This window comes from Lolium rigidum, chromosome 7 (assembly GCF_022539505.1).
Source record: "Lolium rigidum isolate FL_2022 chromosome 7, APGP_CSIRO_Lrig_0.1, whole genome shotgun sequence".
Lineage (NCBI taxonomy): Eukaryota > Viridiplantae > Streptophyta > Magnoliopsida > Poales > Poaceae > Lolium > Lolium rigidum.
The window spans coordinates 123091188-123118132 of record NC_061514.1 but is presented as its reverse complement, the minus strand read 5'-3'; the positions used below and the strand labels follow the sequence as shown (position 1 = coordinate 123118132).

At 47.7% G+C, this 26945-nt stretch overlaps 1 protein-coding gene across 1 annotated transcript; it reads right to left on the bottom strand.

The window, feature by feature from the left end:
* Nucleotides 1–3851: 3851 nt before the first annotated feature.
* LOC124676454 (uncharacterized membrane protein At3g27390-like) lies at nucleotides 3852–9237 on the bottom strand. Its single transcript, XM_047212511.1, has 9 exons — nucleotides 9111–9237; nucleotides 8896–9004; nucleotides 8423–8618; nucleotides 8217–8350; nucleotides 6740–7028; nucleotides 6517–6623; nucleotides 6227–6404; nucleotides 4523–4968; nucleotides 3852–4246 (listed from the first exon to the last, which is right to left on the bottom strand). Exons 1-9 carry the CDS (start codon nucleotides 9235–9237, stop codon nucleotides 4081–4083), a joined length of 1752 nt encoding a protein of 583 aa, XP_047068467.1. The 3' UTR covers nucleotides 3852–4080.
* Between the last annotated feature and the right edge of the window lie 17708 nt (nucleotides 9238–26945).

Genomic DNA, 26945 nt, shown 5'->3' with positions numbered 1-26945 from the left:
AGATAAAAGTGATGTTGCCTGATGATTTACTTGATGGATTCTTGTGAGCTTATGGTATACTTATAATGCTTTGATTAGTGGGGATGCTTACTGGATCATGTGCATATAGTTCATATAGTTCCGTAAAAAGAAAGAATGCTCCTTGGCCAGATGGTGTTGGAGTGTTGGGACTGCTGTGATTTTTCTTGAGCTTGGTTAAACTGATAAGAACAACAGCTATGCATGATGTCTTAGCTCAGCCAATGATGCAAAGGCTGAGGCAAAAACTTGGATAAGAACAGATACTAAAATATGTGATTTAAATGGCATGCTTATGATGGTTGCACTCAGCCAATGATACAAAGGCTGAGGCAAAAACTGATAAGAACAACAGCTATGCTTGATGTCTTAGCTCATCCAATGATGCAAAGGTTGAGGCAAAAACACACTTTAGTGCCGATGATTAGAATGTTTGGTCACCTATACACTCCGGGAAGGCGCAAGCGAGCCTAGTGTGATGGCACAAATATCAATCTCTTGTGCATCCTACCAGGCCTCACTTACGCCTTCACGGAATATTAATATTTGTTTCGACCAACAAAGTATGAGGCATATGTTATCTAGTTGATACCACTTGGCTCTTTCTTCCATTTTAGTGCCGATGATTAGAATGTTCGGTCAACTGTACACTCCGGGGTGACGCTAGTGAGCCTGGTGTGATGTCACAAATATCAATCTCTTGTGCATCCTACCTGGCCTCACTAACGCCATCCCGGAATGTTAATATTTGTTTCGACCAACAATGTATGAGGCATTCCATTTAGTTCATACTAGCTACTTCTTAATTGCATTGGCCTTTCTTCCATTTTAGTGCCGATGATTAGAATGTTTGGTCACTCGTACACTCGGGGGTGGAGCAAGTGAGCCTGGTGTGATGGCACAAATATCAATCTCTTGTGCATCCTACCTGGCCTCATTTACCCCATCCCTGAATGTTAATATTTGTTTTGACCGACAAAGTATGAGGCATTCCATTTAGTACATACTAGCTACTTGTCTCTTATTTGAGTTGGCACTTCTTAATTGCATTTTCCGATGATTAGAATGTTTGGTCACTCGTACACTCGGGGGTGGCGCTAGCGAGCCTGGTGTGATGGCACAAATATCAATCTCTTGTGCATCCTACTTGGCCTCGCTGACCCCATCCCTGAATGTTAATGTTTATTTCGACCAACAAAGTATGAGGCATTCCTTTTAGTTCATACTAGCTACTTCTTAATTGAATTGGCCTTTCTTCCATTTTAGTGCCGATGATTAAATTGTTTGGTCACTTGTACACTGCAGGGTGGGGCCAGTGAGCCTGGTACGATGGCACAAATATCAATCTCTTGTGCATCCTACCTGGCCTCGCTGACCCCATCCCTGAATGTTAATATTTGTTTCGACCAACAAAGTATGAGGTATTCCATTTAGTTCATAATAGCTACTTATCTCTTATTTGAGTTAGCACTTCTTAATTGCATTGGCCTTTCTTCCATTTTTTGCCGATGATTAAAATGTTTGGTCACTCTTACACTCTGTGGTGGAGCCAGTGAGCCTGGTGTGATGACACAAATATCAATCTCTTGTGCATCCTACCTGGCCTCACTGACTCCATCCCGGAATGTTTTGACCAACAATGTATGAGGCATCACCACAAACAATTCGCCGATGATTAGAATGGTTGGTCACTACACTCAGGGGCGGTGTTAGTGAGCCTCGTGTGATTGCACAAATATCAATCTCTTGTGCATCCTACCTGGCTCGCTAACACCGTCCCGGAATGTTAATATTTGTTTCGACCAACAAAGTATGAGGCATGCTATTTAGTTGATACTACTTGGCTCGTATTTGAGTTGGACTTATTCATTTATTTTGGTCTTTCTTCGAGATAGCGCCGATGATTAAAATGTTTGGTCACCGTACACTTGGGGGTGGCGTAAGTGAGCCTCGTAAGATAGCACAAATATCAATCTCTTGTGCATCGGACTTGGTCTCACTTACACCATCCCTAAATGTTAATATTTGTGTTGACCAACAATGTATGAGGCATTTATTCCATTTCTCTTGTGCATCGAACTTGGATTTGGTCTCACTTTCTTCTATTTTAATCAGAGGAGGAACCAGATGAAGTCCCCAATGCAACCTACGGGTAGAGAGGAGGGAGCAAAGGAGGAACCGGATGAAGACCGCTTTGTATCTCGAAATGGTGAAATTTGTAGGAATTAAGAGTTGTATGTAAAATATTTGACACTTGCCACTATATATGTATCTCGATCGGCCTCTAAGTAATGTGATGATGATGTCTATGTTATATCTGTGCAATGTACATGCTATTATTATATCTGCAACTGTATATAATCTGTATAATATATGTATATTGTTGTGTATAACCTGTATGTGTATGGCAGGCAGCACAAAATCTTGTATAATACGAGCAATTTCGTAGGCGCATCTGAAACGAACTTACGTGGCGCACCGAAGTGCGGTGCGCCACAGAAACCTTAATTCTGTGGCGCATGAGAAGGTGCACCACAGAAATCTTATTTTTGTGGCGAAGTTTCTGTGGCGCACCATCCATGCGCCACAGAATCTATTTTTGGTGCGTCACTAATGAGCCTTTTCCTACTAGTGGGGGCCGTTTTGGCCAGATGGCAAACTGGATGTCATATTTGGATTCCTCTAATTTTTAGGTTCAAATGATGATATGGATGTTATATTTAGATTCCTCTCATTTTTCTGATCGATTTAGACATATTATTTGTGGAATTTCGATTTTTCGATTTAAAGATATTAATTATTCCATATTAAATAGAAAAAACCAAAAAATAAAATCATTTTATTGTTGTTTGAATTCAATATTATTATTCATTGTTATTTATATATTTATTATTGTTTACTTAAGTAATTGTTTGGAATTCAAAAATAAAGAGTTGTGACATCACGATCAAAGGGTTAATAGGGTTGATAGACTATTATTATCAGCAAGGTGTCAATTCTTTAAGGGAAGCTCATCCGAATGGAACCAAGAAGTTAAGCGTGCTGAGGTTGGAGTAGTGTGAGGATGGGTGACCGACTGGAAAGTTTAACCATGATTGTAATTTGACCTAAGATTAAATGTACTTAGAGTTAAAAGTGTATGTGTGAAAGATAAACAAGAAAAAAAATGGTGCAAAAAAAAAATTAATTTTTTTTTAAAACTCTATGCCAAGGGCTTTGCCGTCGGCATATTAAAAAAAATATGTTTTTCGAATTTTTGTTTTGAATTTATTTTGGATAAAGAAAATTCAAATTTTTAAAATTTGTATGTCGACGGTTTTGCTGTCGGCGTAGCGTGCTACGCCGAGGGCCGGACTACGCCGCCGGCAATATTGTCTATGTTGAGGGAGGTAGACGCCGACGGCATACGCCGAGGACTGCCGTCGGCGTAGCCTACGCCGAGGGCAACCGGCCGTCGGGGTATGCGTCCATTCCTTAGTGACACGGGACGGAAGTGCTCCGAGCAATGTCCTAGCAGGAGACGAAAACTGATCGTGTTAAAAGGAGGATGACTAATAGATAAAATCTGGCTCAATTCCCCGTGAATCACGCCGAGATTAACAGAACGGAGAAGAAATTGATGCAAGGGATCAAGAATGTTTATAGCCAGGACAATGACGGGTCCAGTTATTGTGTGGCAGCTGGTTGCTTCGTGCCTGCATGTGATTTTCCCTAAGATCTAGTCAGATTTTGTCCCCGTCAAACGGGACGAATTCTCGTTAACAAAGATACAGGCAAACATCATGCCAGCTGCTGATACACAGCTTGACACCGACGCATGCAGTGCAAGATCAATCAAAAGAACCCCAAAAAAAGAGTATATACAAGAATGTACAGCACGACGGGTGTTCGTGTGTGAATTCTCAGCACACAAACTATACACATTGGCAAAAGCTCCTAGTAGACTTTAAACAGGCGAGGCACAGACAAAAACGGCGTGCGATTGAATATCTATCTACTTGAACAGAAAGAGCGAAAAGATGTGCCAACTAGCTGCTCCTGATCACTGAAGACGACATCAATCTATACTTCGAGATGTGTTATCTCGTAGGAGACTGATTGACCTGACACCGACGATCCGATCGACCCTTCCCGCTCCACGGAGTAGGCGAGGAGTAGCTTCACGACGTGCCTGTATCTCCTCCGGTACGTCGGGAACTTTGACATGCTCCTCACTATTCCAATCATCCTGCGTATCAGCGGCCGCATCAGATAACAGATATCTAGATATAAGGCAATGTACAATGCAAGGTGAACCAAGCATTTTATTAAGCACCAGTGCTTATTTGTATAGGAGAGGTACCTAGTTAGACATCTATCTCGTGTAAATAAACACAGGTGCTTAAGTAAAAACCTGATTTATTTTTGTAAGCACGGGATACCTCCCTAAGCACCTTGCATTGTACATGCCCTAAAACGCCACGCGAACTGACAGAAACAACAGTTGTTACCGAAGACAGCATACCTTCGACTGATTGCCTGGATCTGCGCTGTCCTTACAGGATCCTGGGGGGTCTCAGCACCGTTATCCCAAGCTTGTGCCCTTGCTGAATTGCCAACAAAAAGTGTGAGCTTCTCCAAGAATCTCAGGTCTTGCTCCGTCATTTTGAGCGCCTGTATTTGATCTTTGAGTACTAGCACAGGATGGAAGAACCAATCAAGCAACAGGTCTTGCGGGCGGTTTTGCTGATCGACCTCGACGCCGTTGTCCAGCAGCAGCCCTGCAGAACCAGCCTTGATTGACTGGAGGACGTTGCACAGCATAGAGTAAGAAGTGATTCCCAGGTTTATCGTTTCATTGCCACTATCGCTTGTTCTTAACCACTCAGTCAGATCAACAGCGGTTATGACATTCAAATTCAAAAGGTCCCTGCCCCTCATCTCGCAGGACTTCATCATATTTGCCCATATCTGTAAATCAAAAAGCTACATTAGAAATTCAGGGATGACTTTATATTCAAAATGACACGTTAGAGAGATGTATATTAGAGCAGCTAGCCCGATACAACTGTATAACAAACACAATTCAGGTTTCATACATAAAAAACTGTACTGTCATCAAAATCAGAAACCCATATGCTGTTTGTACACTAATTGTGGCCACTGGCCAGGTCAGTAGCTACCATATAATCTTGTAAGGCTATAATTGCTTCCTGTATTTTCATCGGCACATCACGACATTGCCTCATTTAAATTGAACCCACCAAAATCTAAGGGATCATAGATTCAGTAACTATAACTATTCCTTCTGTCATATCTTCCTTGCATTTACAACATTTCCTCAATTAGAAGTAGTAGCACACCTTATCTAAGAGACCATGGACCCAACAATTAACAGAGAATTAGCAATCCTTTCTTTGATGGTACCATTTCATTTATGGCATTACCTCACTTGGGCCTAGCTCACCTATCTACAATGGCATGAATGCAAGAACAAAAATGTATAGCCATCGAATAGGGAGTGTGGATTGATGTATATGCATTGCCTTTTCTCTCCAGATACATGAAAAAGAATGATGGTACTGCAAAAGATGAATGCACTTATTATCTTGTTCCAGTATCTTTCAGAGATTTTGCTGAAAGAGGAATGTGTATACAGTGACGTCAGTAGCTACCATACAATATTGCAAGTTCAAATAGCCAGTATTGCTTCTTTTATGTGCTTCCTTTCCTGGACACATCTTGATATCGACTCATTTAAATTGAACCCGCTAAAATCTAAGGGATCATAGATTCATAAGATACACTGTTTAACCATTTTCCTTCTGTTATGTCTTCCTTGCATTTACAACATTTCCTCGATAAGAAGCAGTAGCACACAAGAGATCATGGTCCCAACAACTAAAAGAGACTTGCCAATCCCTGCTTTGATTATACCGTTTCATTTATGGCGTTACCTCGCTTGGGACTAGCTCACCTATCTACAACGGCACGAATGCAAGAACAAAAATGTAAAGGATTGAAGCGTATGCATTGCCTTTTCTTTCCAGACACATGGAAAAGAATGATGGTACTGCAACAACGAATGCACTTATTACCAAGTTGGAGTATCTTTCAGAGATTTTGCTGAAAGATGGAGCTGTGTACAGTGACGTTTCTGGGTGTTCTTTTGGTGCAACATAAAAGAGGGAATGCTAAGAATTTAACAGATGTGAGGTAATAAACGGACCTGGACCATCTTGACCTCCTGTATGGCCTCTCGGACCGATCTCGCTGGAACCAAAGTTGGAACCAGCATTGCTGGTGCTTCACTGGAAGTACTAGGATAGTCGCCTCCCCTAACAGAAGCACTTGGTCGGACAGAGAACTCTGCGGAATCGGATGCTTTTCTCTTCCGGTAGGATGGCCTAGAGGAGAATATTTGCACAGTAAGTAGTTAGGCATGAAGCGCATAACAAAGTACGAAGTACATCACAAGTTTCTAATCTCCACAGCAATGGAAGAAATTGTAACACTTACTTTGGAAGAATTGTCCCTTCACGAAGGTAAAGCCAGTCGTTCGTGTACTCGTCGAACTCGGCGACCATGGTGACCACGTAGGAAACTCCCCTCCGGAATGACTTCTCCTGCGAAGGGGCCACGGCACGATCTTAAGCACGTCAGACAATCTCTTTCGTGGCTGGACACGCAAGGGTTTGGGCAAGAAATAGCACGGCAGAGCCACAGTGGCCAAGACAGCAACCTGGTAGACGATGACAGCCCCGTAGAGCCCCACGAAGATGCTGGAGACGACGGCGAGCAGGACGCTCCCAACCACCACGAGGGGCCAGAAGAGGATGGCGAGGCCGGCGATGGGCACGCAGAGCGTCTCCAGGAAGGGGCCCTCGCGGCTGATGAGGTCGTGCAGCAGCCTCTGCCAGCCCTTGAAGAGCATGTAGGGGCTCTTGATCAGCGCGATCACCGTGTAGAGCGGGATGTCCACGGCCAGCCCCAGGACGCCGACCAGGATACACGACGGCACATCCAGCAGCCTGCACGAAACAAACCAAACATTTTCAGGATTTTTTCCCTCTAAAATAAAACGTTTTCGGAATGCGATGTCAAAATTCAAGCTACTGTATTGTGCAGCGGTCAAGATAGCAGAACATTCTAACATGACGTGCAGTCAGGGGCATAGTTTTTCAACCAGAAATATTTACTGCCAAACAAAACAAGCACGTCCTTTTCTCATGGCGATGCCATCCCTATCAGACAGATTACAACAGGGATCCTAAGAGCAGGTCTAACAGACCCCCTAAACCACGCCGGACTTGTATAATTCCGGCGGTATACGGGGTGCGGGCGAAAATGGCCGTCTAGCAGGCCCCCTAAACGGTTCACCCCGTATCTAAAATATACAGGGCCCTGGGAATTTTCTCCCTCGCCCCTTACTTATAGAGGGTGGAGGGGCTTGTAGGGGGTGAAAACTGCACTCGCACCACCGGACCTTGCCGCGCCGCCGCCAAACAAACTCCACTCCGGCGACCAATTCCAGCCAACGAGCTCTAAATTCTATCAAATCTCTACCAATTTCTTTCAACCCATCAAGATTTCTATCAAATAATGAAAAAACTAGATGAATTTTGAAGCAAAATTCCGCGTTCTCCCACTCGGGGCGGAGCCGGCGGGACGGGGCGGAGCCGGCGCCGCGCGCGGGCAGGGCGGGGCGCCGCGACGGGGCAGGGCCGGGGTGGCCATGGCGGCCCGAGACGGCACAAGGCGACGGGGGTCATGGCGGCCTGAGGCGGCACAAGGCGACGGGGGCCATGGCGGCCTGAGGCGGCGCAAGGCGACGGGGGCCGCCCGCGGCCTGAGAAGCGGGGCGAGGCGGCGGGGTGGCGCGTGGCAGCAGCTCGGGGCGGCATGTCCGGTGGTGCGGGGCGGCAGGTCCGGTGGGGCGGCAGGTCCGGCGGCGGGGCTGCAGCGCGAAGAGATGAAAAAAGAAGCATATTCCTCTTTTACAGTTTTCGTATACGGGGACTGCTAGACGGGAAGCGTTTTTGTCCGGTTAAAAGTACTCGCGTTTTATATACAGGGCCCTCTACACGTGTTTTACGGGGCGGAAATTTAGGGGGTCTGTTAGACATGCTCTAAACAGCATTGGACAGAGGTGATCTAGCTAGCAGGGCAACAAGGATTTTTTTTTTTTGAAAAGGGGCAGGGCAACAAGAAATGAATACCTTATGGAGTGGGGCTGGCGGTCGTCGGAGCACTGGCGGAACTCCTCGAGGTAAGCGGGGTAGGAGTGGAAGCACATGTCGGCGAAGTCCCTCACCACAGTGCAGCTGCCCTTGATCGTCCCCCATGTCCCGTCCTGCACAAAATCCCCTTTATTTTAGAAGACATTCTGAAGAGTGTCGATGGTGGGCGCGCGTGTCTAGCTTACCACAATGCCATGGATGAACTTGTCGGACTCGCTCTCCTGCCGGAACGCCTCGAAGGTGGAGATCCACGGCGTGGAGAAGCCGTAGCCGAGAGCCACCAGCGCGCTGCCGAAGATGCCCAGGCCCAGCCAGAGGCCGAACAGCACCGGCAGCGCGATGGCCAGCGCCAGCTTCAGGCCAGCGTTGATGCGGTCCGTCCTGGGTTCAGAATAATCAGAATGCAGACGACAGATAATCAATCAAACAGTGGGACTACACCAGCAACTAATTAACTATTCTCTGGTCAGGTGGAACATTTGATTCGCCGGCAAAAAGTTGAAAATTGGCAGCCGAACATTTAGTTCGAAACTTGCCCCTGAACATTCAGAAAATGTTCTGTTTCTTGTCTGACGAACCCAGTCAAATACTCTGTTCTTACGCGAAAAAAACAGAGGAGGGAGATCAACTAATTTCGTTTGAGTTGGCGGCAGCTTACTTGATGACCGAGTAGATGGTCCACCAGACGTGCGCCGGGAAGAGGACGAGGATCACGCCGACGTTGCCCAGAATCATCAGCGCCGCCGCCACCGGGCCGACCACCATCGCTGCACAGCCATTCCCCCAAACCAAGAAGAAGAAAACATGAGCCACAGCCACACCAAAACTCGGGGCAGGAACCGGCGAGTCGAGATTACAGCCGGAGAGACATACCTTTGATGCCGCCGAGGAGGAAGGCGGCGCAGAAGGAGAAGACCACGTACGCGACCTGCATCGAGTTGTGCATCGACCCCATGGTCCCCGTGTAGTTGTCCGCCACCCACGCCTTCACCGTGCCCATCGATCGACCGCCGCCGCCCCTCCCTCACATCCACGGCGAGCCCACTCGCCGCCGCGCCAACAACGGCGAACCGTAGTACCGGCAGCCCTGGCAAGAATCAAAGACAGCCGCCGGGACTGAAACTTTCTGCCCCTTCTGCAGGACGGAGAGCACAAGGGAAAGGGAGGACAGAGCAAGAAAAGAAATCGGTCGTCCTCGCTTTCGCGGGAATCTGCCAACAGCGGTTGCGGAACGAAAAAATCAGCAGCAGCGGCTTGCGGGTCAAGCCGTATGGGGAAGAAAAAGCGATTATAAAGGTCGTTGATCCGCCGGGTCAAGACGGCGGCTGCGTTCTTGGCTTCTTGCTCCCGCTCGTGAGAAAGAAGACGGGAGAGGAGAGGGAGAGAAGTTTCTGGGGTTTTGCAGAGTTAACTGCCGAGACGATGGAGCCTATCGTTTTCGTCTGTTTGTCTGGGCAGTATCCTCTGCTGGCGCGCGCCGTGCCGCCGTCACGTGGTTATTAACGGCGTTGGCTGGGAGGGAGGTCAAAGTTAACGGTCAATGCGACAACTTGTTGACCATGACCGTGTTAGTGGTAAGCGCTGAGGTTTGCTTTGTTTGCTGCCATTTCTGGTGATCCACTGCTATACTTTTCCGCACACGAGCCATAAAAAATACTCCTTCCATTTATACAAAAATGTCTTAACTTTGTCTAAAGTACATGTATCAACACACTAAAACATCAAACACGCTAAAACGGCGTCTAGATGCATGCATATTTTGATAAAGCTAAAACATCCATTTTTAGGACGGTGCCAATTGATGTGAAGGTAGAGTCACATACTTAACGCTCACCATCGTTAGGGTAAAAATAGGATATCGTATCGGGGGAAGTTCTAGATAACAAGATACATATATGAAAAACACTTTTTGGGTTCCATAAAGTTTGGAATTTTTCCGATATCGTATCGGGGGAAGTTCTAGAAGGTTCCGAAGTTGCTACTAGCGGGACCCACACTTCCTCTATGGCCCACATGGACCAAGGGGGTGCGCACAGAACCACATGGGTCAGGCGCACCAGCCCCCTAAGGCCCATGCGGCCAAGCCTCAAGGAAACCCAAAATAAAGAGGGGGCAAGTTTCCCTCCTTTGGCCGCACCTCTCAACTTGGAGGGGGCCGTTGGCCGGGCACCAACCTAGATAAAATAGCGGGGTGCAAGGGTAGGGGAACTTCAACCCTAGCCTCCATACCCCCCCCCCCCCATAATGCCCCTCTCCTTCCTCCTCCTATCCTGCACGTAGGCGAAGCCCTGAATGCGGAGCTCTCCAACATAGCCTCCACCACCGTCGTGTTGTTGGCATCTAGATCCGATCTACCTCTCCACCATACTTGTTGGATCAAGAAGGACGAGACGGTATTGTGTTGCACGTATGCATAACTTCGAGGCATTGTTCGTTGCGGCGCTGATCGGATTGGATCGCGGTGAGGAGATCTACATCGACTGTGTTTTCTAAAGCATTCGCTTAGCGATGAATTATAAGGGTATGTAGATCTCAATATCTTTCTCGATGCTTGCATCTTCATAAATTGGACCTTGGCTCTTTCTAGATTAGATCTGCAATTCGTTCACATCTAGTAGTCAATTTTTTATTTTGCATGTTGCGAAGCTCATTAGTAGGATGTACTTGTATGGGTTTATAAGGGTGAGTATATATGTGTATTTGTGAGCGAATGTAAAAAGAGAGAACTCCTTATTTGACATTGCCTTAAATTCCGGTTCCCTATTTGACACTAAAAAACCTTTTCTTCCTTATTTGACCCGAAGTGCAAATTTCTTTCCTTATATGACACTCTAGTACATTTTGAGCACTAACGGCGTTAATTGAGAACGTAAGAAGAAGATTTTGCCCCTGATGCACTATATGAGTTCTTTTTCTTTTCTTTTTGACAAAAGCAATATATCTGGCCATTGTTACCTGACCAAATGAGACCGGCAGATATTCAGTCACAGCTAGAATCAATATGAATTACTGTAGAAAACTTACAACTTACGCATTCGATTTAATTAAGGAATTGCAAATTAGTCAGAACCTGCATACTTATTTACTGCTACAAGACCGGAATAAAGAAAAGACCGAAAATCGCTCCCGACCTCACAATTTTAAGATTTTAACAACCTTGGATTCAGTACACTTCTGCCACCGCCGACAGAAAGTCTGCGTGCCGCCGCCGGGTAGCACGAGCCCAACGCCGGCCAGGCTCACAACGCTGCTCTCCTACCGCATGCACAGCTCCATGACTCCATCCTCGCTGGTCCCGTGCCCGATGTCCCCCACCACTGAACAGAACTCCTGGCTACCTCGCCATGTTGCAGCGCTGTGCAGTGCGCGTGCGGCACTGAGAGCCATAGCTCTATGGCGAGGCCTTGCCATCGACCAAGTCACAACAAGACTCGGGGTGCTGCTCAGTTTAGCTAGCTCACTGCACTTGTTTTTTCCATGGTTGCATATGGATAGATGAAAGGGTAATTTGGTTCAAGAAAAACAAAACTGACGGTTGGACCTAACAGAGTGGACGGGAGTGTCATGTAAGGAAAAAAATTTACACCTGTGGTCAAATAAGGAAGAAAAAGTTGTTTAGTGCCAAATAGGGAACCGAAATATAAGGTAGTGTCAAATAAGGAATTCTCTCATGTAAAAATGGCGCCGAGGTTAGCCTTGCTCGGCAACATTTTTGAATACTAGCCTACTTATATTATATTATATTACGGATGAATCCCGGTGATCACATGGGTACGTGAGCACGGGCTCCCTATCTGACACGTGTCTAACACCGTTATTTCTGCCGTTTGTGACGTGAATCTGTGATGAGGTAGGAACAAGCGTGTGGTCGTAAAATAAAAGAAGCGAAATGATACAATGAGGCGCCGCACGCTCCGCTCAATCGTGCGACGGTGCATCAGGATTTGTGATAGTGCATCACGGGGTCACGACCACTCAGCCTAATCACGTCTACCTTATCCCTTCACGGTTCCTCCTGGACACTCATTTCCTTTTTCTTATCCTCTCGCTAAATCACCATGGTAGACGGGAGAGGAACGGGGCCGCAGCTCGCAGGATGCTCCGCCAGCCGCCGCCGACCAGCACGAGCAGGCACGTCGCGGGAGGCGCCGCCGCCGACGAGCGCGGGGAGGGCTGCGCCAGGCCACGGTAGACTCCGCCAACGAGCTAGAGCCGTGAGGAGGAGGCGCGTCGCAGAGAGGACTCCGCAGGCCGCCGTCGACTCCGCCACACCGACGAGCTCGAGGAGAAGGAGGCTTCCGCCTCGAGGGCGGGGACGCCACTGCCGAGCTCTCACCGGCAGGCGCTGCGCCGTGGCGGAGAGACGCAAGAGTAGGAGGCCGCAGCCGCCCGACTCCGCAGTCGCCACTGAGCAGACTCGAGCTCGTCCGCCATGGCCTCCCCCTCGAGCTCCCGCAGACTCGATTTGGGCAGCCATGGTCACGCCATACGAGCCTGTTGACTCGATTTGGAGCTTCGCCTCTCCTGTAGCCGGGATTTGGGAGATGGGAGAAAGTGGAGGAGTGCGGGTGGTGGTGTGGTGGTGGGCATGATTAGAGGACAACGAGGACGGGCCGGCTTTTTAGGCAGAAAAGCTATTCACGCCGTGTAATCTCCGTGAGATAGAAAACGAATCTTAAAGCTGATCCAACGATGCTTAGACCGTGCTCACGTACCCATCTGGTCACCAAATTCACTCTCTATTATATTATTGACACATGTGCCAAAGAAGGAAAAGAAAAGTATGAGCCTAGTACACCGAAACTCACCTTTTCGAACTAATAAACATGAATTGTATTTGCAAGATTTGAATATAAGAATCATACATGTATATATTGAGATGAAACTTTGCAAACATAAATTGTTGTCAAATAATTACAATCTGCCAAGTTTCATGAGAATGAGAACACGAGAATGCTACAATTGAAGTTTCAAAACATGCACCACAATTACATTTTCTCATTTTCACTTAGATCACAAATAGTCCCATTTTACCTGTAAAAATATGTATGCGTTTCTAACCAATACCTTAGTGTGTGGTTATTTTGGAATTTTCAAAACTTCCAAATATATCTTTTGCTACGTTGTTAGAAAGGGGTGTCCGGTGTACCTTTGTTTCGAAAATATGTTCCACCAAACTAAAAGAACTAGGGCAATAATTATGTAGGAGCTCTTATTCGAAATCGTCACGTCCACGTGTACCACTTGGGTCTTTTCTATAGATAAATAAACTTCAAGAGTTAATGCTTGACCGCTAGAGGATCCGTAGTGTAGGTACGCTGCCGGTTTTGAGGAAAATGTAGGTGGAGAGTAGCCAACTGGGTACCCAGTGGCCACTGGCGTAGCTTAGTGTAGGACAGGGGGGCCACCGCCCCCCCCCCCCCCCCATGATTTGGCACATCTCTAAAGGGAAAAATTCTGGGAAAGGTTAGATTAGAAATTTTTGTGTGTTTGCCCCCCTCCCCCCCTAAAACTCCTAAATTGCATTTTGCCCCCCAGCCATCGTTGGCAAGCTCCGGCCAGTGCCCGTGGGAGAGGGGCTAGAAATGGCTGGCCTGTAAGAGATGATCCCTAAACTTAAATGAGATGGTGGCATCGACAATGAGGTCAATCCTTCGAACACCGGATGTTCAATATTTTAGACTTTGCACCTCCAAGGTTTAGAGAGGCATTGTGTGCCGGGTTGTCAACACTCCTACTCACCTCTAGCATAGATGGATGGGCATTTGGGGTGGTAGCGAGTAGTGAAAATGCATGTGAATGAGTATGACAAGCGATCAGAGGCCGGGAATAGGTTGTGGAAAATATGACAAGGATGCAGAAAAGGGTTTTCTTGCCCCTCATCCGGACAGGGTCGCATTCTAAGAATGCTGAGAAAACGAATACAAGGTAAATAAGTGGTGGAAAAGATAAAAGTTAATATAGCGGAAATTCACAATGAAGAGTTTTTCATCTTTCTCAATCGACATAGAACTAGCAAAAGGGTTTTCTAGCCCCGCATCTGGACAGGCTGCTTCCCCGCCAGATAAGCAACTCTGGTTTGCCGTCTTGTTTTTATGTTAGTATTGCGGGACATCATCTATAATCTTTTTTGAAAAAATGTAGTGTGGGACATCCAAAGTCTGCGGGAGTGATGTTTTGGCACATGGGAGCGTATGCTCCCTTTATTTTAAAATGCATGTTAGACACATTTTAAAATGTCAAAAAAATTGAAACAAAAATTTCGCACGTACATCTTCATGTGCTACGCGCTCATAAAGTCGTTTCATGAAAAATCGACATGTTATGTGGCGTGTGTAAAAAAGACAAAATTCGGTGCTGAAACAAAGACTTGTCACAAGATAAATTTTTTCTTTTTCGCTTAGACTACAAAAAGTATAATTTTTTCGTGAAACTTGACGAATACACATATATTATGGAGATGTACATGTAAATTTTTTTGTCAAATTTTTTTAACAGTTGGAAATATGTTTTTATGGTAGAGGGATCATACGCACCCGGGAGCCGAATTGAGTTTCTGAAAGTCTGCTCCCCAATTATATTACCGTGGACATATCTAAAGTCAGCGTCAGTGATTGATTCCTTGTACCCACCTCTTAGTTTTGTTGCGTGTAATCATGCTTCTGGACATGCACGTAGCCAATGACGCCCGGTTCCTTGAGCTCTACACAGGCTTAGCAGCCACTTGGGTTAGCCTAACGCATTTGTTTAGCCACCACTGCGGCCATCAGTCCGGCCAGCAGCCTCCTCGCTTGGACTGACACGTTTGTTTAGGCACAACTGGCGATTTCAATCAAATCAGCCCGGCCGTCAAACACCTTAGTTTAATTACTGATGAAACGTGGAAATATCCCAGTCTGTTCTTTGATCTTCATCTTCCCTAGTTTAATTACTGACGGCGTCATAGCTCCGTTCCGTTGCCACAGCGGCGTCCTCGGAGAGTCCGGTCCCGTCGCTGTTGGCTCTTTTGTTCTCTGCCTGCATCGGGCGCACGCTCCCTTGTTTCTCTCTGTCACTGTGGATGTGCTGTCCTGTCCTGTCGTCGTGGCACTACAGCCTACAGCCGCTGACACTTTTTTACATGAGGAGAGCTGACACTTGTCACGCCTTGGTATCGACAATTGAGGCACTGCAGCTCACCGGGGCGCAGACATCGAGGCGATTCATCATGGCTTCGGAACGCACCAGATCTGCCGTGCGGCCTCGTACAAAGAATACTGTAATCTAGCTGCCCTTTGGCTTGAGATTTTCCAGTAGGCCATCCGTAGGAGTAAATGGATTAGTTAGGAGTTCTTGACTACTTTGAGGATTATTATGTCAAATTGCAAGTCTAAAATATATTTGTATACATGATTATTTATTTACTTCAGTATTTATAAGTAAAAATATACTACTCTATATTTTAACAACTAAGAAATAAACCAGTGGTCCGACCGAAAAAACTGAACCGTTTGCTTCACCCGTTCGGTCACTGGTCCGATTTTAAAAACTATGGATGCTCTTTGCCTTGAGATATCCCTGTAGTTCATCCGAAGGAGTAACTGGATAAGCCGAAAGTTCTTCATGATGACCAAGAGCACAACATGCTGGAAAATTGACTCGCAAAAAATGGTTTCTAGAAGAAGGAAAAAAATGGCCTTGATTGGTACTTCAATCTGATTAAGCCTACAATACAAAGGCAGATTTGGTACTAGTACTTTAAATCCGATCAAGCGTACAAATGTGGATTTCGTACTTTGGTCTGATGGCACGTTTTCCTCCCACGACCACGAGTCAACAACATCGTCGCTTCTAGAACAAGAAGACTTGTAGTACGTGCTCCTGTATCAGAGGATAACCACATAATTTACTACTGTTGGGATAAAACAAACACGGAGCAACATCATCAGGTCATCAGCACAGGAGGAGTACAAAAGAAGAATGTCAACGCGCTTACTCTAATCAAGAGGAGAGATGAGGGAAGCAAATTTGGTGCACATGAGCACCAGTGCTCCTGGTTTTTAAAATATTTTAAAACTGTATATCTACGTTTCAAAAAATTGTCACATTTATTCCGTGAATACATACATATGTCATGGTTACTTGTGCAAAGTTTTGTTAGAGATTGCATTGTATTTTGAGCTACAGGAAAAAAACAAATTTGTTGCTACGTATAGTGGCATATATTTGTCAGAAATTTATCTTTTTTGTATAGCTCAAAATACAACATATTTTTCTACAAAATTCACACCGTATCTTCAAAATGTTTATACGTATGTGAGTATTTAATATCAATTTTTTTGGAATTCGAAAAATATGATTTTTAGAAAACAGGAGCACTGGTGCTCATATGCCAAAGACACTTTCCGAGAGATGAGCAGATGATACTCTCTGGCTGAATCTTCTCGGGTTGCTTCTGTCCCAAGGCAAAAAATCTCCACGTGTCTGAGAAGTTTCTTGGGCAAACAGCCCAGATGACAGGGCAGCGTTTGCTCATGGCTGTAAGAGCAATTCCAATAGTGTAGCTGGGTGCTGGCTATAAGGCCAACTATAGTCAGCTTACAGCTAACTTGTAGAATACTCCCTCCGTCCTAGTTTGTAAGTCACAATTTTTGAATATCTTGCCCAAGGTACTAGATGATTGGGTCTCATTTTCTCTCTCTCATTGGTGCATGCAACCCCTTTCTCTCTCTCATTGGTGCATGCATTCTCTTTCTCTCCCTCATTGGTGCATGCAACCCCTTTCTCTTCCTCATTAAATAATATTATGCCTAGCAGAGGCTTCGAAACATAGCGGACAGGCTCGCGTCTGCCGTCTCGCGTCTGCCCAGCGCGCCGCCGGCGCCCACCCGATCTCCCTGCTCCCACCACCCCGGCGGCCGGCGAGACCAGATCCGGAACCCCCTCCGTCCCCTCTCTCCTCTGCACCAGCTGGTAGGCCCAGGCTTCGAGCGAGCGGTCGGCTTCATCACCTCCAAGCTCATCCTCTACCGGCTTCAACTTCGCCTCCGCCCCCGTGTGGCTCGTCACGGCCGCACTGGGGCGCCCCCACTTCGCATCGCGCCGCCCTCCCGCTCTTGACCTCCTCACCGTCGTCGTCGCTGGCTATGGCCGCGGCGGCGGGGCCCGCCCCAAAGGTGGCGTGGTGGTGAGCGCTCCTGAGCGGAGGAGCTCCTTTCCTTGGCGCGGGCACGCAGGGGCGGCGGCCCCTGAATCCCTCCTGTCGGTAGGCGGCCCTGGTCGTGGTGGCTGTTGCAGGTGGTTGGTGGCTGCGTCCTGGCCGTGTGGGCGGTAGGGCGTCTGCTGCCGTCGGTGGCGGTGGGTGAGGCTCGGGCTCCTTCAGCAGCGCAGCGCGGTGGTCCAAGGCCAAGGCAGAGCTGCTCGGGCATCTGGCGGCTTCGGCTACCATGGCTGCTCGGTGCAGCGCGGCGACGAGTAGGCACAGGCTTTCCCGACGGCTCGTCCGGCTTGCTGTGGTGGGGTGGCGGCCCTCCCTCCGGGCTGCGGTGGTGGCGCTCTACGGCAGTGGCCAGAGTGTAGGGCTCCCGCGGTGGCGCGGCTGTGGGTGGTTTCGAGGGGCCGCCAATCTGGTCGGGGTGCTCGCATTTCTGCGGCCGCTGGCTCTATGTATTGGATCTCCGTGTTGGCGTTTGTCGAAGCCCCCTCTCTGTGGCGGTTGGCGGCGCCCGCGGCGCCTGCGCTCGGTGAGCTCGGCCGGCAGCGGTGGTGTGGCTCGGCTTCAACCCCGCGTGGTGCGGGCGGTGGCGGCGGAGCTCGGCCGAGCTCCTCGGTCTGGTTTGGCGGCGGTGGCTCCTGTGTGGCGGTGGCGCTGTTGCCGCACAAGAGGTGTGCGTCCGTGGGGTGCGGGCTGGCGGCGCTTTGGTCTCCGCCTTGCTGTCCGGCCGCGTGGGGATGTAGAGGCTCGTTTGCTCCGGGCGAAAGCTTGACCGCGCGGCGTCCGTGGATGTCGCCGTCCTCCTTGGGGGGCGGTCGTGGAGCTGTCCGACCTTTGCTACCCTCGGGTTCACGGCTTCGGGTGAAAGCCTTGATCCCGGGATTGGGACGACGACGTCGTTTCATCGTCGTTTCCCCTCTTGAGGGCGTCGTCTTGAAGCCGGTGATCCTCTTCGCGCGCCCCGGCGGGCTGGATGCACACGACATCTAGGTTGGCAGGAGGTCGACCGGAGATGTGGGGTTCCGGGTGGAGGCTTGTGAGGCAACGACGATGGTGGTGACCAAGGTTTGGTAGCGGCAAGATCATGTTAGTCGGCTCCGTTCCGGCGTGTTCGAGTGTCTTCGTGTTGGTCTCCTCTCGCTGTGAAGTCGAAGCTGCCTTTGGGCGGTGTACGATGACCTTCATGGGGGCGGTTCGATGAAGGTCCTACTCGGCGCAGGTCTTGCGCATCTCCTTTCCGGGGCTCGTCTTCGGAATCGAAGCCGCCGGTCTCTCCTCGAAGAGCCATCTCGTTTGGCATAGGCTGACTTAAGCTTCGCCTTTGTGTGGCTTTTGTGGGTAGCCAGGGTGGCTAGGTGTGCCCCTTGTGGCCGAGTGTGTGTGGTTGTGAGTGTGGCTTTGGCCCAGTTGTTGTTGGTTTTCGCCTGGTTTTCTCCTAAAAACCGAGCACCTTCTACTTAATTAATGAATGAGGCAAAGCTTTTGCCTCGGTTTCAAAAAAAAAAAAAATATTATGCCTTAGAGGTGGGGGTTGTGGGACAAATAGTTTTTGAGAATATGAGTTACACTCTAGGACGGAGGGAGTAGTTGGCTTTAAGGATTGATAACTTTATGTGTAAAAGGCCCACCACACATACTCACAAAGTGCCTAGGAGCACGTGCAAGAGCTGACTCTTGCGAGCCCATCTCTCTTCTCTCTCCACTTGTCTCTCATCCACCTAAGCAAAATAACATTATTTTAGTTCTTATAGCCTGCTGAGTCAGTCTTATTGTACTTGCTCTAAGAAACCTCAGACAGGATGATGATGATTAGCTAGGGCTGAACAGATGCAGAGAAGGCTCGGCCTGCATCTGCCGAAGAGAAATTTCTGCGAGGACGTGCCTGGTTATATTTATGGCGTTTGGTTGGCGTACGCGAGTCAGACGATCATGGACAGAAGGAATGACCAGACGAGCTGGCTCTAGCAAATAAAGAAGAAACGAAATTGGTGGCTCGCAACGGTTCGATCGTGGACGACGCGATCGGGCATGATATCTTTTGCGGCGAGGAACGGCCATGTCCGTCACCTCTCCACAGAGGCGCCGACGCAGGGAGGGAATTGTCGTGTCGTCGTCGGAACTCGGAACTCGGAACTAGGCCGGTGTGCTCGTGTTCCTGCTTGTTTACACCGTGTTGAGGACACACAACTTCTTTCACATTCCTAGGGCGCAAATGGTTTTGCCCGTATCCACCGGTCAGCTGGATATAAAGACCGGGCACGCACGTTTCAGTGTCGCGACCTAAACTGAATTTATCCAAAGTGATTCATTCGTCGATCAAATTTGGAGAGCAATGCATCTACGCGTGCAGCACATATGCCCTCGCGTGTCCTCCCGCGTGGGTCGATGGCCCCATGGCAGCGATCCAACATCAATAATGCTAGACATACGGACGTCGGGCTACAAAATTTACTTACGGACACATCGTCGAGATAAATTATTGGCTGGAATGCTTTCAGTTGGGTCCACAATAATCTCCCGCATATGCTTAACTGATTGACACATCAGCCCGTAACAAATTCCGTAAGCACCTAGCCCGTAAGTGTAGCATTGCCGATCCAACATCCTCCAAAGCTGTTTGCACCGCCTGATGCATGCGCTCAGCGCTCTTGCGCTGGCCGCACAGAACGACGGCTAGGCTAGCCGCTTGCCTTTATCTATGCTACCGTTTTGACCTTGTGCCGACATCAATTGACCTGGCCTTTTTAACATACCAGCCGCAATTTTTTTCCATACTCTCATCTTCTTCCATCCCCACCACCACCACACTATAAGAAAAATGCCCATTAGTGACACACCTAAAAGGGTTAGCAGTAGCGCACCATGGTGCGCCACTTGTAGGTGCGCCACTAGTAGAATTTTGAATTCTGGATCTAGATCTAGCAACATATTTTTGTGATTTGCTTGTTTTTGTTTTCCAAATTATTTGTCACGTTCATCTAGCACCATTTTGTTGCTTGTTTTTGTTTTGGACGGTGAGAGAGGTTAGAGGATGGAGAAGAGAGGGAGGAGAGGATGGAGAGGACAAAAGAGGATGGAGGATGGAGGAGATGGAGAATGGAGAAGAGAGGATGGAGGAGAGGGCCGCCAGAGAGAAGGGAGGGGCGCCGGAGTGCTTGGAGGGCAGGAGGCTGGAGTGGTTGGAGGAGAGGAAGGAGCAAAGGAGGAAGAGAATAGGATGGAGGAGAGGAGGAGGCGGAAGAGGAGAGGAATCTGTGTAGGAGGGGGGAGGTGGATATATAAGAGGGTAGTGGGTGTAGGTGCGGGCCGATACGATTTTTGGAGGCGGGGAGGTTGGCACTGGCGCACCACACGGCTGGATGCGGCACTGCTAGTTTTTTTCTTGAATTTTTTTGCCTGAAGACTAAAAGCTGCATGTTTCCTTTTTGATTTTAAGAATGGAAAAAAATCGGTAAACGACTTTTGCCAGTTGAAATCGAATGTAAATTTTCTGTAGATAAATTTTCATATAAAAAACGTCTTCGTCGGAGGTCGTATGTAACTAGAAAAGCCGTTTTACCGAAACAGGGCACCATTTTGCAAAATAAAAAGCCATGTTTGTTAATTCTCCTAACAACAAGAACACATAACACATGGTCATCTCGAATAATTTTATTTTTTTAAATTTCTATCTTGTTTTTTAATTTTTTTTCAAAACTGAAAAAGGCGATCCACTGGAGAGGGGGGGGGGGGTGCGCTAGTGCTAAGTGGTGCCCAACGTTCCCCAGCTCCCCCTAGACATACCAATGGCGCACCATGTATAGTTGCTCCAATAGAATTGACGCAGCTATATATGGTGGTCTATTGGTATGTCTAGGAGATGGATCAAACCTTGGTCAAACGTAGTGTAGTGACACACTATTCACCAGGTGTACTATTGGTAACAGCTATGGTGCATCATGTATAGGTGCGCCACTGCTAGCGATATTATGGCTATGCCTTTTCTATTAGGAGCACATGCATCACAATAGCCACGGCTGGTGAAATAGGATCGAGGGGAGGGCGTGTAGGATGGCGCCCGACCCGGGGCATGGCCAAGGCCGAGGTTGCCGAGAAAGACGTGGGGGAAGAGGCCAGAGTCAACCATCGATGTCCTCGTCACCACCGTCATCCCCGTCATCACCCGAGTTCGTCGCCATCGACCTCTCCGGGTTTGAGTTCGGTGTCACCATCCACTTAGGCATGGACTGGGATAGGTTGTGCCTCCCCGAGAAGTACATGTCGGTGGTCGATGGGCAAGAGTCCCACGAGCTCATAATGTCGGTGCAGGGCGGCTCGATCGGCTAGTGGTCCGTGGAGGAGTTGTCCGACCGCGCCGACCACTATAAAAAAAATTAATATCTATCACGACATTTTTTGTCGGCTAAGGGGTGTTTTTTTGTCGCTAAGGAGTCTAAGGCCACGAAACGAGTTCTGTGGTGCATATTGCTTCACCAAAGGACCCACCACGAATTTTCGAATCGAGGGGTCTTTGTCGATGAAAAATTGAACCGTGTCAAAAGAGTTCGGAGGAGCCCGATGACTGCTGATGTCATGGTAACTGACACGTGGCAGTCACCATTAACTGGCCGATAACATCGTTAACTAGACAGATGTTCGTGGTAGATGACAGACCCACACAAGGCTTGCTACGCCTTAAGCGGGCCGGCACAATAAGGAAAAATGGACCAGCCCAGGTACATATTGGGTTGGGCCAACTAACTAGGTTTGACTAGTCAACTACATAACTGGGCCGGCCCATTAAATACGCGGGCTAGACTGGATGTCTTGGTTTGATCGGTCAACTTGCTAAATGAGCCCAAATAATAATCAGGTGGGGCCAAATGTCTTTATTTGACCGGTCAATGAGCTAAATGGACCAGCCTAATGTCAAAATTGAATGTGCGTGTCTTGCTTCCTTTCTTATTCATATTTTTTTTTTTGAGAAACACAGTACAAACGCAGTGCAGCTTACATTCAGTTTTGCATTTGTTTTTATTTTATATAAAAACACATAAAAAAGGTTGCAGACTTTATTTTACTTACAAGGCGAGAGAAGCGCTAAGTTGTGTAACTACACAAATATTGCCACTGCGATATTTATTAACAATTCTGTTTAATCACGTGAAATAAAATCTGATTTTTTTGAAATCAGTCATAGGCATGGAATGATGGGAGACACCGTGTCTAGGGTGTTCATAGATCCATACCGAGCTTATCGAAATTGATTGGTTCACCCGAAATTGATTGGTTCACATCCCTCTATCGAAAAATCGATCGAGAGATGTATACGGTCCCGCCATACTGGAAACATGGCTACTATGGGTTGCATCAGTGCAAAGATCGGACATCAGGGAAAGTTTCAGAGGTGGCCGGCATCCGCCATGGCTCTATCTAAAAGTTCCATCTCGGATAAGATGTACCAAATTTTGGATAAGGTGCTGGTGCTGGTGTTGGTCCACTGATACAATGTAGAAACTAGAGGCGGTTTGGTAGCCTGCACCAAATTTTTGCATTACTGGCGCAACAGGAAAAATCCGTATCTCCTTCCGAATGAGCTACGGTGCAGCTTTGGGCTATTGTTTGACAGGATGTGCAGAATTTTTTGGCCCAGCAGAAACGAAGGGCTCGGTCTGTTTGGTTTCATACGAACCAAGTAATAGTCTCACCACTTATTCACATGGTGCTCTCACCTCCTCACCTATCACAAAGCCTCACGCCGCCGTTCACAAGCTTCGGTACGTCGACGATCACGAAGGCAGACACCACCATGGCATCGCCGATCACGCCGGTCAAAACCTTCACCACGTCGCCGACCATGAAGACGAAGAGCACCATGACACCGTCGGTCACGCCGGTCAGAAGCATGGGCACGTCGCCGACCACGAAGATGAAGACCACCATAGCACCGTCGTTCACGCCGGTCACAAGCATCACCATATCGCCGACCACGAAGACGAACACCACCAGGACACCGCAGGTCACGCCGGTCACAAGCATGGGCCCGTCACCGACCACGAAGACGAACACCACCATGACACCGTCGGTGACGCCGGTCACAAGCATGGGCACGTCACCGATCACGAAGACGAACATCACCATGACACCATCGGTGACGCCGATCACAAGCATCACCATGTCGCCGACCACGAAGACGAACACTGATGGCGCGTGATGCACACGTCCGTTGGGAACCCCAAGAGGAAGGTGTTATGCGCACAGCAGTAAGTTTTCCCTCAGAAAGAAACCAAGGTTATCGAACCAGTAGGAGATGAAGGCCACGTGAAGGTTGTTGGTGGAGGAGTGTAGTGCGGCGCAACACCAGGGATTCCGGCGCCAACGTGGAACCTGCACAACACAATCAAAATACTTTGCCCCAACTTAACAGTGAGGTTGTCAATCTCACCGGCTTGCTGTAAACAAATGATTAAACGTATGGTGTGGAGAATGATGTTTGTTTGCGAAGAACAATAGAGAACAATGATTGCAGTAGATTGAATTTCAGATGTAAAAGAATGGACCGGGGTCCACAGTTTACTAGTGGTGTCTCTCCAATAAGATAAATAGCATGTTGGGTGAACAAATTATAGTTGGGCAATTGACAAATAGAGATGCATATACATATCATGATGACTACTATGAGATTTACTTAGGGCATTACGACAAAGAACATAGACCGCTATCCAGCATGCATCTATGCCTAAAAAGTCCACCTTCGGGTTAGCATCCTCATCCATTCCAGTATTAAGTTGCAAACAACAGACAATTGCATTAAGTACTGTGCGTAATGTAATCAACACAAATATCCTTAGACAAAGCATTGATGTTTTATCCCTAGTGGCAACAACACATTGATGTCTACGGGAGCTTTTATTCTTGTAGACAGTGTTGGGCCTCCAAGAGCAGAGGTTTGTAGAACAGCAGCAAGTTTCCCTTAAGTGGATCACCCAAGGTTTATCGATCTCAGGGAGGAAGAGGTCAAAGATATCCCTCTCATGCAACCCTGCAACCACAAAGCAAGAAGTCTCTTGTGTCCCCAACACACCTAATAGGTGTACTAGTTCGGCGAAGAGATAGTGAAATAAAGGTGGTATGAATAAGTATTAGCAGTAGCAACGGTGCCAGAAAATAGCTTGCTGGCGTGTAGTTGATGGTGGTAATATGGTAGCGATAATAACGCGATAAAACGAGTAAACAAGCAGCGATAGCGATATTTAGGAACAAGGCCTAGGATTACACTTTCACTAGTGGACACTCTCAACATTGATCACATAACGGAATAGATAAATGCATACTCTACACTCTTGTTGGATGATGAACACATTGCGTAGGATTACACGAATCCTCAATGCCGGAGTTAACAAGCTCCACAATTCAATGTTCATATTTAAATAACCTTAGAGTGCATGAAAGATCAATAAGACTAAACCAAGTACTAACATAGTATGCACACTTGTCACCTTCACACTATGTAGGAGGAATAGATCACATTAATACCATCATAGCAATAGTTAACTTCATAATCTACAAGAGATCATAATCATAGCATAAACCAAGTACTAACACGGATGCACACACTTGTCACCATTACACCGTGCGGGAGGAATAAAACTACTTTAATAACATTGCTAGAGTAGCACATAGATAAATTGTGATACAAAACACATTGCAATCATAAAGAGATATAAATAAGCACTTCACTATGCTCTTCATAACGAGTGAATAAGTATTACGTGAAATATAGCCTAAGAGACCCACACGGTGCACACACTCGTCACCTTTACACACGTGGGACAAGGAGTCTCCGGAGATCACATAAGTAAAACTCACTTGACTAGCATAATGACATCTAGATTACAAGCATCATCATATGAATCTCAATCATGTAGGGCAGCTCATGAGATTATTGTATTGAAGTACATAGGAGAGAGATGAACCACATAGCTACCGGTGCAGCCCCGAGCCTCGATGGAGAACTACTCCCTCCTCATGGGAGACGAGCGGCGTTGATGGAGATGGCGGTGGTGTCGATGGAGGAGCCTTCCGGGGGCACTTCCCCGTTCCGGCGGCGTGCCGGAACAGAGACTCCTGTCCCCCAGATCTTGGCTTCGCGATGGCGGTGGCTCTGGAAGGTTTCTCGTACCGTGTTTTTTCGTATCAGGGGTTTCGCGACGGAGGCTTTAAGTAGGCGGAAGGGCAGAGTCGGAGGGCTGACGAGGGGCCCACACCATAGGGCGGCGCGGGCCCCCCTTGGCCGCGCCGCCTTGTGGTGTCGCCACCTCGTGGCCCCACTTCGTATGCTCTTCGGTCTTCCGGAAGGTTCGTGGCAAAATAGGCCCACGGGACTTGATTTCGTCCAATTCCGAGAATATTTCGTTACTAGGATTTACGAAACCAAAAACGACGAGAACAACGAATCGGCACTTCGGCATCTTGTTAATAGGTTAGTTCCAGAAAATGCACGAATATGACATAAAGTGTGCATAAAACATGTAGGTATCATCAATAATATGGCATGGAACATAAGAAATTATCGATACGTCGGAGACGTATCACACATCCACAACCTTAGAACTTTTTGTCACTGTCCCAGATTGAATGGAGGCATGAACCCACTATCGAGCATAAATACTCCCTCTTGGAGTCACAAGTATCAACTTGGCCAGAGCCTCTACTAGCAACGGAGAGCATGCAAGAACATAAACAACACATATATGATAGATTGATAATCAACTTGACATAGTATTCAGTATTCATCGGATCCCAATAAACACAACATGTAGCATTACAAATAGACGATCTTGATCATGATAGGCAACTCACAAGATCTAAACATGATAGCACAAGAGGAGAAGACAACCATCTAGCTACTGCTATGGACCCATAGTCCAAGGATGAACTACTCACGCATCAATCCGGAGGCGGGCATGATGATGTAGAGCCCTCCGGTGATGATTCCCCTCTCCGGCAGGGTGCCGGAGGCGATCTCCTGAATCCCCCGAGATGGGATTGGCGGCGTCTCTGGAACTTTTCTCGTATCGTGACTCTCGGTGATAGGGTTTTCGCGGCGGAGAGAACATATAGGCGAAGGGGCAGAGTCGGGGGACGCTCGAGGGGCCCACCCCATAGGGCGGCGCGCCCAGGGGTGGGGCCGCGCCCCCCTAGGGTGGGGCCGCCTCGTCGCCCCTCTTCGTCTCCTCTTCGGACTTCTGGAAGGCTCCGTGCAAAATAAGACCGTGGGCTTTTGTTTCGTTCAATTCCGAGAATATTTCCTCTGTAGGATTTCTGAAACCAAAAACAGCAGAAAACAGGAACTGGCGCTTCGGCATCTTGTTAATAGCTTAGTGCCGGAAAATGCATAAAAATGATGTAAAGTGTATATAAAACATGTAAATATTGTCATATAAATAGCATGGAACATAAGAAATTATAGATACGTTTGAGACGTATCAAGCATCCCCAAGCTTAGTTCCTACTCGCCTTCGAGTAGGTAAACG